This window comes from Rhincodon typus, unplaced genomic scaffold (genome assembly GCF_021869965.1).
Source record: "Rhincodon typus isolate 14 unplaced genomic scaffold, sRhiTyp1.1 hic_rhity00003843, whole genome shotgun sequence".
NCBI lineage: Eukaryota > Metazoa > Chordata > Chondrichthyes > Orectolobiformes > Rhincodontidae > Rhincodon > Rhincodon typus.
This window is the reverse complement of record NW_025969481.1, coordinates 2,212-14,927: the sequence shown is the minus strand read 5'-3', so window position 1 is coordinate 14,927 and position 12,716 is coordinate 2,212. Positions and strand designations below refer to the sequence as shown.

At 39.6% G+C, this 12,716-nt stretch overlaps 1 protein-coding gene across 1 annotated transcript; it reads left to right on the top strand.

Moving 5' to 3' along the window:
* The first annotated feature begins 3,197 nt into the window (after positions 1-3,197).
* LOC109933563 (solute carrier organic anion transporter family member 4C1-like) lies at positions 3,198-11,983 on the top strand. The gene is made up of 4 exons (XM_048593771.1): positions 3,198-3,301; positions 7,948-8,012; positions 10,471-10,608; positions 11,783-11,983. Exons 1-4 carry the CDS (start codon positions 3,219-3,221, stop codon positions 11,923-11,925), a joined length of 429 nt encoding a protein of 142 aa, XP_048449728.1. The 5' UTR covers positions 3,198-3,218; the 3' UTR covers positions 11,926-11,983.
* Positions 11,984-12,716: the final 733 nt, after the last annotated feature.

Sequence of the window (12,716 nt, the reverse complement as noted above, 5' to 3'; positions counted from 1 at the left end):
ACAGCCCTTCCCTCATCTATCAACTTTGTCACTTCCTCAAAGAATTCTATCAAGTTGGTAAGACATGACCTTCCCTGCGCAAAGCCATGCTGCCTATCACTAATAAGCCCATTTTCTTCCAAATGTAAATAGATCCTATCCCTCAGTATCTTCTCCAGCAACTTCCCCACCACTGACATCAAGCTCACCGGTTTATAATTACCTGGATTATCCTTGCTACCCTTCTTAAACAAAGGGACAACATTAGCAATTCTCCAGTCCTCCGGGACCTCACCCGTGCTCAAGGATGCTGCAAAGATATCTGTTAAGGCCCCAGCTATTTCCTCTCTCACTTCCCTCAGCAACCTGGGATAGATCCCATCCGGACCTGGGAACTTGTCCACCCTAATGCCTTTTAGAATACCTAACACTTCCCCCCTCCTTACGCCAACTTGACCTAGAGTAATCAAACATCTATCCCTAACCTCAACATCCGTCATGTCCCTCTCCTAGTGAATACCGACGCAAAGTACTCATTAAGAATCTCACTCATGTTCTCTGACTCCTTGCATAACTTCCCTCCTTTGTCCTTGAGTGGGCCAACCCTTTCTCTAGTTACCCTCTTGCTCCTTATGTATGAATAAAAGGCTTTGGGATTTTCCTGAACCCTGTTTGCTAAAGACCCCTTTTAGCCCTCTTAATTCCTCGTTTCAGATTGGTCCTACTTTCCCGATATTCTTCCAAAGCTTCGTCTGTTTTCAGTCGCCTAGACCTTATGTATGCTTCCTTTTTCCTCTTTGCTAGTCCCACAATTTCACCTGTCATCCATGGTTCACTAATCTTGCCCTTTTTATCCCTCATTTTCACAGGGACATGTGTGTCCTGCACTCTAATCAACCTCTCTTTAAAAGCCTCCCACATATCAAATGTGGATTTACCCTCAAACAGCTGCTCCCAATCCACATTCCCCAGCTCCTGTCGAATCTTGCCATAGTTGGCCTTCCCCCAGTTTAGCACTCTTCCTTTAGGACCACTACTTGTCTTTGTCCATGAGTATTCTAAAACTTACGGAATTGTGATGGCTATTCCCAAAGTAATCCCCTACTGAAACTTCAACCACCTGGCCGGGCTCATTCCCCAACAGCAGGTCCAGTATGGCCCCTTCCCAAGTTGGACTATTTACATACTGCTCTAGAAAACCCTCCTGGATGCTCCTTACAAATTCTGCTCCATCTAAACCCCTAACACTAAGTGAATCACAGTCAATGTTGGGAAAATTAAAATCTCCCATCACCACTACCCCCCTGTTGCTCCTACATCTTTCCATAATACGTCTACGTGTTTGTACCTCTATCTCACGCTCTCTGTTGGGAGGCCTGTAGTACAGCCCCAACATTGTTACCGCACCCTTCCTATTTCTGAGCTCTGCCCATATTGCCTCACTGCTTGAGTCCTCCATAGTGCCCTCCTTCAGCACAGCTGTGATATCCTCTTTGACCAGTAATGCAACTCCTCCACCCCTTTTACCTCCCTCTCTATCCTGCCTGAAGCATCTATGTCCTGGGATATTTAGTTGCCAATCTTGCCCTTCCCTCAACCAAGTCTCAGTAATAGCAATAACATCATACTCCCAGGTACTAATCCAAGCCCTAAGTTCATCTGCCTTACTTACTACACTTCTCACATTAAAACTAATGCACCTCAGACCACCTGTCCCTTTGCATTCATCATCTGCTCTCTGCCTACTCTTCCCCTTAGTCACACTGACTTCATTATCTAGTTCCTTGCAGGCTTTAGTTACTACCTCCTTACTGTCCACTAACTTCCTCATTTGGTTCCCATTCCCCTGTCACATTAGTTTAAACTCTCCCCAACTGCATTAGCAAAAGCACCCCCTAGGACATTGGTTCCAGTCCTGCCCAGGTGTAGACCGTCTGATTTGTAATAGTCCCACCTCCCCCAGAACTGGTCCCAATGTCCCAAAAATCTGAACCCCTCCCTCCTGCACCATCTCTCAAGCCACTCATTTATGCTGCCTATTTTTTCATTTCTTCCCTGACTAGCACGTGGCACTGGTAGCAATCCTGAGATTACTACCTCTGAGGTCCTACTTTTTAACTTGGCTGCTAACTCCCTAAATTCTGCTTGTAGGACCTCATGCCGTTTTTTACCTATATCATTGGTGCCTGTATGCACCACGACAGCTGGCTGTTCACCCTCCCCCTTCAGAATGTTCTGCGGTCGATCTGAGACATCCCTGACCCATGCACCTGGGAGGCAACATACCATTCGGGAGTCTCGTTTTCGACCACAGAACCGCCTATCTACTCCCCTTAAAATCGAATCCCCTATGACTATAGCCCTGAACCCAAACACTGCTGACTATTTTCAGCAGTTTGTCTTTTATTGTATTGCAGACCATTGCTGTTTTCAAGAACTTTAGTTCAGTCTGGAGTTGCAAATTTGGCCCCCAGATCTGTTCCATGAAAATCACCTTCCAGTCGTTCACAGCCCAAAAACAAGCTCTTCAAGAACTTAATGAGCAGTTCGTTTTATTCTTTCATCAAATGTGTGTGCTGCTTAAGGGAAGGGTCAGCATTTGTTGCCCATCCCAGTTACCCTTGTGAAAACGAAAGGAACCACCTGCTTGAACCAGTGAAGTGCATCTAATATACAGATGTCCTTCATGCTGAGGTTAATGGAAAGTGAGAAAGTTGTTAGATCTCCCTTCCACACTTTGATAATTACAACATGTTTTGAAGCTGTCAAGATTGGTAAACCATATGACAAACTTGAGAATTCATTCCAAACCATTTTGAAATTTGCCAGTATATATATTGTCTTATCCCTGTTTTTGAAATGGTCATTTCATTGGCTCATTTGCTGAAATGTATTTAGTAACAATGTGAAAATATAACTGTCAGACATGTAGCAAAGTGTTACCGTACGGAGATATGAACCAAAAAGTGCCATCAGTGTTCTGTTGACTTGGAATTTCCTTCAAATTGCTCTTGCTGTATCAATGTGACTTCATTGGGAATTGTGTTGCAAAAAGATTTTTGCTCAGCACCTCCATCAGAATCAGAGCAGCCATGTGGGAACAGCTCTGATGAAAATTCTGGGCGCTTTAATTGTGTTTCCTTTTTGTATTATAGGTTTATCCAAACTGTTCATGTATCCAGCAAGATGGAAATACTTTTGCTGCACAAGAGGGAAAATGTGGCTCTTCATGTGGCAAGATGCCTATATTTATGGGATTTTTTCTGGTTGCTGTCATTTTCACATTCATGACCAGCACACCAATTACAACATCTGTTCTCAGGTATGCTGTATATGCAATATCCAAAAAAACAGCAGCTATTTTGATAAGCTAATTATTTTTGCCAAGCTTCAGGAAATACAATGGGATAAGGTATTTTCAAAAGTGTAAATATAATTTAAATATTTTATGATCTCTATATTTTTAATTATTCTAATCTGAATTGAACACACAGCAGTGCATAAAAGAACAGTTGACTATTTGATACTTTGCATGAACATATTTAGCCAATATTATGAGGCCTTTTAATGTATGATGTTAGTAGTGAGCATTTTATTTATCTTTGGTGTGTCCTCACTGATTACTTAGACATCTTCCAAATTTCTCAGTTTGTTCTATCCAAACTTGCCCAGACTGTGAAATGTTTGGTGTCCTGTTTGATGTCACTCTACTTGCATGTACTGTGATTGAAAACAAACTGGCAAGCTCTCCTTCTGCAATCACTTTTGCAGCTGAGTTGATTACATTGAGAGGGACCCTAAATTTTGTACAACTCAATGATATCATCTGAAGCTTGCAGTAGACCATTGAAATGATCCAACATTGTGCTACCCAGATCTCCTCTTACTGAGCTACTTGGCTACAACTGAAATGCCTGATGGTATGGTGGATCCATTCCTGGGGTTCATGTGTACACAGGTGGTTCTGTTGTTAGTTTCTGCCCTGCCACTTCCCCACCCCAATCCCTGCACTGAATAGCGGCAGATTTGCCCTTCACATAATAATAATCCATTACCGAACTGCCAGGTGTATTGTTAACTACACACCACTGCCTTTGGGATGAATGTGAGAATTCAATCTATTGGCATTGGCAGTAATCACTTAACTAAATGTCTCATGCATTCTGAGCTTCATAGCTTTTTTATTTTGCTTTCTGAGAGAGCAACAGTGATCTGCTTCAAGGCATCTGAAATACCTGAGCTCATTGCAGTCTGACTTTTGCCTATGTCTTATCTGTTCCTTTTGGTTTTGTCCTGGGCAAATTGGATTGTTGGCTGTCAAACTAGTTCATCCATGAAATGTTCTGAGGCAGTAACTGCATAAAATGAGAGCATAAGTGCTGGGTAGCTCAAGAGTTTCAGTTCTAAGGAAGGGTCATCAGACCCAAAATATTAACTCTGATTTTTTCTCCACAGATGCTGCCAGACCTGCTGAGCTTTTCCAGCAACTTCTGTTTTTGTTCCTGATTTACAGCATCCACAGTTCTTTCAGTTTTTATTCAAGAGTTTCCATTTCTGGTAAAGCAATTCAATTTGTAAATGATCTAGGACTATCGACAGAAATATAGGCCAGCAATTACTGTCCATCCCTATCATTGGTGGTTAGCCTTCTTGAAATGTTGCAGTCCATTTGGTGTACACCCACCATGCCGTTAAGGATGGAGTTTCAGGATTTTGACCCAGCCATATTGAAGTAATGGCAATGTTCTTCCACGGCAGGATGGTGAGCAGCTTGGAGGGGAATTTACATATGATGATGTTTGCATGTATCTGTTGCCTTTGTCCTTCTGGATTTAGTGGTCATGGGTTTGGAGAATGCTGTTTAAGGATCCTTGGTGAACTTTTGTAGTGCATCTTGTTGATAATACACATGCTGTTTCTGGACATCAGTGGTGGAAGGAGTGGATGTTTGTGAATGTGGTGCAAATTAAGTGGGCTGCTTTGTCTTGGATGGCGACAAACTTCTTGATTGTTGTTGGAGCTGCACTTTATCAGGCTAGTGGAGGGGCTGCCATCTTGATCCTGACTTAAGTCTTGTCATATTGAATACTTATAGTATTCCTAGCTCTGACCTGCTCTTCTATCTTCAGTATCTATATGGCTGGTCGAGTTCAGATTATGGTCCATGATAATCCGCCCTCAGGATGTAGATAACGAGGGATTCAGTGATGGTTATGGCCATTGAATGCCAAGAGGAGATGGCAATATTCTCTTTTGTTGGAGATGGTCATTGCCTGGGATTTTTGTAACACGAATGTTACTTGCTACTTGTTAGCTCAACCTGAATATTATCCAGGTTTTGCTACATTTGGACGTGAACTGTTTTAGCATGTGAGGAGTCGTGAATCATACTGAGCATTGTGCAAACATTCTCAGTTCTAACTTTTTGATGCAGCAGCTGAAGATCATTGGGCCAAGATTACTACCCTGAGGAACTCCTGTAGAGATGTCCTGGAGCTGAGGTGACTGACCTTTAACAGCCACAACCATCTTCCTTTGTGCCACGTATGACTCCAGCTACCAGAGAGTTTTATCCCCTGATTCCTGTTGAATCTAGCTTTGCTCAGACTTCTTGATGCCAAACTCAGTCAACTGCTGCCTTCTGTCAAGACAGTCACTCTCACCATACCTCTGGAATTCAACTGTTCTGTCCATGTTTCAACAAAGACTCATGAAGAGGTCAGAAGCAGAGTGGACCTGGCAGTATCTGAACTGAACATCAGTGAGCAGATTATTGCTAAGCAAGTGCAACCTGATAGCACCTTCCATCACTTTATTGATGATCGAGAGTAGACTGATGGGGCAGTAATTGGCGGGTTGGGTTTGACCCAGTTTGTGGACAACTTTCCACATTGTTGTGTCAATGCCAGTATTTTAGCTTTACTGGAATAGCTTGGCTAGGGGTCTGGCAAGTTCTGGAGCACCCTTATTCAGTTCTATTGTTCGAATGTTGCCAGGGCCCATAGCCTTTGCAGTATCCAGTGCCTCCAGTTGTTTCTTAATTTCACGTGGAGTGAATTGGATTGGTTGAACATCAGCATCTGTGATGCTCAGGTCCTCTGGAGGAGGCCAAGATGGATCATACACTTGGCACTTCTGGTTGAAGGTTCTTACAAAAGCTTCCGCTTTGTGTTTTGCACTGATGAGCAGGGTGCCCCCATCATTGAGAATGGGAATATTTGTGGAGCCTCCTCCTCCAATGAGTTGTTTAATTTTCCACTACTATTAATGAAGGGATGTGGCAGGACTGCAGAGTTGTAATCTGATCTATTGGTTGTGGAATCCATTAGCCCAGTTTATCACTTGCTGCTTATGTTTGACAAACAGTAAGTCCTGTTTTGTAGCTGGTAATACGTTTTTATGTTTGCCTGCTGCTGGATCTGATACTTGCATTATCCAATTAACAGACCAAAGGTAGAAATCTAACTGTTAAAATTGTTCTTCTCTAAAATTTTGAAACTTATCTTGATTTAATAGAATTGTGATTTTGATTTACACAACCCTATTTACCAGACTTGCTGCTAAAATGTGGTTTCTCAAGTTCAAGTTGAGTTCAATTTGAACAAATGTGATCTCAAACACTTTGAACCTAAGGACTATAAGTTTATGTGTATTTCTGAGTGGTAAGGGACCAAGAACTGTCAAAGATTAAAGATTTTTGGGAATGCATAAACCATTTATTGCTAAATGGCAGGTACTAAAATAATAGATGGGCTGTTGTAAAATTAACCTTTAATGAAAGAGGGTTAGACTACAAAGGTGAGAGAATTTTACATCTTTTATATAGCGCTTTTGTTATCTACCAGTAGTCTTTTATTTTAAAATTCTGGTTGCTTTTGGTCAAAATTGACATCCATCCCCTCTACCCAAGATAGGAGCCCTCCAGACTACACTGACAATGAATCCCTGCTGAATTTGACAAATTTAGCTTTCAACATGTGGTGTTGAGCTCCTTCTCTGCCTGGACTTACTCAGGGTACACAAAGGTACATAACAAGTGGTCTAATTAGGTTGCATTGCTGAGTTTTGCTATTCATTGCAGATATACTCTCAAGACCAGTGATTGGCCTTCCCAGGGGCAAGGGTCCATCCCTTGGTGGGTGGTCCACTGAAAAAGGCCTCTTTACGACTTCAATAGCTGACCAGACCACTCCTCCCTGATGATTGCATTACTTTCTTTTGCCTCTGAAATATTCTATACAAACACTTTGATCAGTTTATTCCTCCTAAAACAAGTGCTTTTACTGTGTGAGACAGACTGAGGTTCAAACTTAATTTTATTCAGACACCTGCAAGTTAAAGAAAACAACTCTTAGACAAATTAAATTAACTTTTCCTAAAACTATGCTGACTGCCTGAAAAACACATACGCTATCCACTCTGGTGAACTTGATTGGGCTGCTGCATTCAATTCACTGAGCTCCATCAATAGGCACTCTCAGGGTCTTCTTAGTATGAAGGTGGATTTCACACAGAGTTTTCACTGGCTGCTTCTTATCCAGTCATCTCACCCCTTGAGCTCAGCTCTTTTACACGTGTTTGAACCAAGGCTCTGATGAGATCAGGCGCTAAGTGGCCCAAGTGGAATCCGAAATATTGAATGTATGGCTGGGAATTTCTCAAAGGTGTTCCCACTCCATATCCACAACTTTGGTGTGAGTGCACCACAGAACACAATATATCACAACTTACCAAACAGTAATTTCTTAACTTTCACTAAACTGTTGTAAAAAGAAGATAAAATAACAAATTAATCAGTGCTCTCATGTTCTTCTAACCAGTCAGTGAAAGGGTGCTTACCTTCCTGAGCTGGGGAAGGAAGCAAATGAATGACAATAAATATTCCTTACTAAACCTTATTTTTTGTTTTCATATTATTATTCAGGTTGCATAATTTTAACTAGAATTTTTTAAAAAAATTACTTACAGGTGTGTTCCTGATAACCAACGCTCATTTTCATTGGGCATTCAGTGGCTCTTTGTAAGGATCCTAGGTAAGAAGCTAAAATGAAACCATTGGTACTGTAAATTATCAACCAAATCAGATGCTGGAAATCTGAAATAGAAACAAGAAATTCTGGATACATTCAGCAGATCAGGCAGCATATGCAGAATGTAACAAATGACTTTTCATCAGAACAAGCATCAGAATAAAATGAAGTTGAATGAAAATCCCATTTACAAATGAAGGAATATCACACAGGTCCATATATAGAATGACATTCATGCATTCAAGTGGAACTAAGCACGTGGCACAATGGCCACAAGTGGCCTGGATTTCTGTTGGACTGAGACTGTTGTTCAAGTGGAATCCATTATAAAGCCCCAGGGATTCAGTTTCAAGCTCAAATTCAGAAATTGCTAGAGAAACCAGGAGGTCTGCTGTGTCTGTGTAGAGAAAACAGAATTAATGTTTCAAGTCCAGTGACCCTTCTTCAGAACTGATAGCATCTAGGAAAACTTGGTATTTGTCCTGCTGGTGCAGCAGAGGGGGAAAAGGAAGAGTGGATAGGTGGAGGTTGAACCCAGAGAGAAAGAAAGGAGAAAAAGCTTCAGTTTCAGGCTGTCTCTTACATGGCTTAGTGATAGCAAGGATTGGAACTGTTGTCTTGGAGCAAGATTGACTCCTTTCTTATAACTCCTTTCTTATAAATTCAGGCCTGGTTTGAAACTGAAAACAAATTCACTGACCTCCACATGGTTACATCCAGACTAGACTAAGGAGACAACCTGAAGCTCTAGTTCTGCTGAATATTAAGTATTCTTGAACTCAATACTGAGTATTAGTGGCACAGCCTGAGTTCGGGTTTCTCTCATGTCTAAGTCACACACCAACCCTTTTCCCCAAACAGAGAAAATAGGATCTGTTAGAAATGGGGTTGGGATTTCCTGCTGTGGATCCTGCCCACCATTTTTAAAAGTACTCAGCGTCTCTGAAACCCTGTGAAAAGCTAGGACGAGAAATCTTCACAGTATGTTTCGGCAGGCTTAAGTCAGTTTACAGTGAATATGAACAAAATTGGCCAGACTCAGTGCCAGCATCACATTTTGGCAATCAGAGTAGTTGGCATTAGAAATGGAAAATGTTACGCAGATGGAGATAAGTCATTCTAAAGCTGAGATTCATTGTTCTGACAAAAAAGTAAAAGACTATTCTGGGAGTGCTCAGTGATTGAAGTCAACAACAAAAATATGGAAGAGTAGAGTGAGAAGGAAGAGTAAGTGAGCAGACAAAATGTTTGAAGAAATATTACAGCTCACTGATCAGAGTCAATGTTAAAACAAAAACATTTTTTTCAGTTCTTTGGCATCCAGCGGGTATGAAAGAAATCCAGGCTCTGATTAGCCATTTTTTAAAAAAAAGTTTCCAATTGTATAATGTGTAACCAAAACTGACAACAACAGTGCAACAATGAAAATTTTCAGAAGTTGAGACTAAGTTTAGCTAATATTAATCCAGTTCTGTTGAGATAATTTTTTAAAAACAATAAAAATTAAAACATTAGTTTATTTGCCTTCTCCCGTTCTCTGTTTCCTATTTTCTTTCACTTCTGTTACATTCTTTGACTTTTTTTTTACTTCTAATATACTCTATCAATAAATCTAAAGCAAGTTCACTTCCTTTTCCTCCAGCCTGTAACCCACCATTCATTTTGTAGTGGCAGCAAGTATTGGATTATTTATTTTTATTATTGAATTAAAGCTTAAAGATTATTTTGAATTAAATATGAAGAAAATGTACATTGTTACTGAATAAATTATTTATGGCAAAAACCTCTAATAACCCATTTTTAAACACAAAACCATGATAGAAGGTAGACATAGGATAGTGTACTGGACAAAAAATGTCAATTTCAACAGAAAATAGAATTAACTGTTCAGTAGTATTCCTAGAACTGAAAAAAAAAAGACATGCACAGCAATTGCATTGCAGTCAGAGGACTAGCTCAGATGTAGCACTGATATTAAAACTATAGATAAATACCCAATAGCACAGTGGGTTAAGATTGTCAGCAGTTCTGCTATTTTGATTACAGAGATCCAAAGCTTGATATATGGACTGGGATACACTCAGTATACTCACTAGGATAGTTGTGAGGTTGCTGCAAGAGACTGCAGTGTCTGGGTTAGACAACGGCCAGGCGTCCATATTTGTGGGCATCTGATGCTGACAAAATTGGGCTGAGTTGTTTGGACAATCTATAGATATTTTCTAATCAATCTATTCAGGGATGAAATGACACTCCTCCGGAGCAATTGGGACTTGAATCCGGGCCTCTTAGTCAAGAGGTATGGACATTACTGCTATACTGCAAGAGCCTTATTTTAGACAGAAATAAGGACATATGTTACCACCTGAACAGATTGTTTTTGTTTTCATTCATTTGTTTCACGAAAACCTAATAGTACTCCTAAAGTTCGATTTTTAACTTTTCATTTACTGGCTTACAGGCACTATTCCAGGACCAATTCTATTTGGTACAGTGATCGATATGTCTTGCATCCTGTGGAATAAGAATGAGTGTGGTGTTAAAGGTGCATGCTGGACATATGATAACCCAAAAATGGCCAATTTAATTACAGCCATTGGTAAGTTTTCCATTCAGTTTCATTGAAGAGAATATGAATATATGTAAATGAATTCTAACTTGAAAAGTAAACACATTCCTTAATGGCTCATTGAATTAAAGTGCTGGCATAATATGAGAAAGCTTCCAATATAATTCAGCTATGGAGCAGCTGGAATTGTTACTCTGAACTTAGAACGAATGCTAATTTCAGTTGTATTAAATGATCAAGTGTGCCTGCAGACATCAGTCTGTGGTCAGTCCAAGCTATTATATTTTATTTGCTGCAAAACCAGTGCATCAGCAGCAGACAAGTTAACATGCATACTCACAGCTTTTATACTGTGTATCTGAATGACAATATCATTTGTGTTGGTATACAAGTCACAATCCTGCATGACAGTGGAATTTATTTCACACGAAATTAACCTTTATCTATTTACTATGCCTCCAGTTACTTTCTCTTTTTGTCCGAGATGAACATTTGTGAACAGTTACGTCCCTGCTATTTTGTTACAGTTCAATGGCCTGTTTGTATAAACATTGCACAATTTAAGTCTGATTAATTTAGCTACTCAGAAACACTGGCAAACAAGTTATAATTGATTTTTATGATGTTGGTTGGGAGCTAAATATTATAGAGGACACCAAGGTGATTTCCCCACCTGTCTTTGATGTAGTGCCATTTTACATCCACCTGAAAGGGTAGAAGTGGCCTCAGTTTTACGTCACAGTACCTTCTACAATGCAGCACTTCCTCTGTGCTGCTCTTGAGTATTGGCCGAACATTTTGTGTTTAAATCTCTGGAGTAAGACACGTATCTACAATCTTCTAACTGAGAGTCAAGTGTGCCACCAACTGAGCCACAGCTAGCACTGCATAATATGCAAAATTTTGAAGGGGTTGGATAGAGTGGATCAAGAGAAAATGTTTCCACTTGCACGATGGTCAGAGAAGACAGATTTTAGATACTTAGCAAGAGTGTGGGGAGATAACCTTTTTGGCAATCTAGAATATATTGCCTGAAAGGATGGTGGAAACGGTTTTTATGGTAAATTTCAAAATGAAATTTCATACATATTTAAAAAGAATAAATTTATAGTTCTAATGGAATGATTACTTTATAGAACTGACCTTTTTCTGTGCTGGAAGATTCTTTTGTCAATATAATTAAAACTGCATGTTCTGTTTCTAGGCACAAGTGCCAAAGTGATCTCGATTGTTGCACTTGCTACAGCTTCTTTTCTGTATAGACCACCACAGATTACTGAAGCTAGAGAACAAACAGCTGATCAGCCGTTTCAACGGTGGAAGTTCTGGGCCAAGACCAAGTCTTAACTGTGGCTTAGGAATATTGTGTTTACCAACCATTAAAGCAGTGCAATAATGAACGTATAACATACTGAGAAACAAAAATAAATGTATTTTATATATACTTTTGTTTGCTAAATATGACAATGATTGGAAATTTCTGTCTTGGATGACTTCCACTTTAAAATGTATGTCTATCATATAAAGCAATTGGATTGATTTTGATGTAAATTTGCTCTATTGTTCAGGTCTGATCAGAGATCATCTCCTTTTTCTAAACCTTTTCATCATTATGAATTTTTGGTAAACACAACAACTGGTGGAAATTGATTTGAAAAAAATGCCCATTACCATTATATGAAAACATGTGAAATACACAAACTGCTTTAGTAGATATTGGAGGTGCCCTGTCTATAATGTAGTGTTCTTGATGTTTCATGAGTGAAGTAAATGATATCTAGCCTTTATTTTGGCATATTCCAAAAGTAGTAATTAACTAAATGTGCATGCTAAATAAATTAACAATGAAATACTTTAGGAATCCTTTAACAAATTAATAATATAGAACTAAATATAGAAATAACATGTATAATAAATGTAAATGCCCCTGAGTTTCTGCTTCAGATTTGACTTCTATTTCTGCTATAATTCATGATTGTTTCCTGAAGCCCATTTTGAAACCACATTAATTAATTCACTCCTGTAGCCAAAATACTTTTATAACTCAGGTCTGGTGCTATTTAATAACCACTTATAGGGTTTCCTTACCTCATCTTAGCCCATGTTCATTTGTACCTTCATGTCCTAGCCTTCCACAT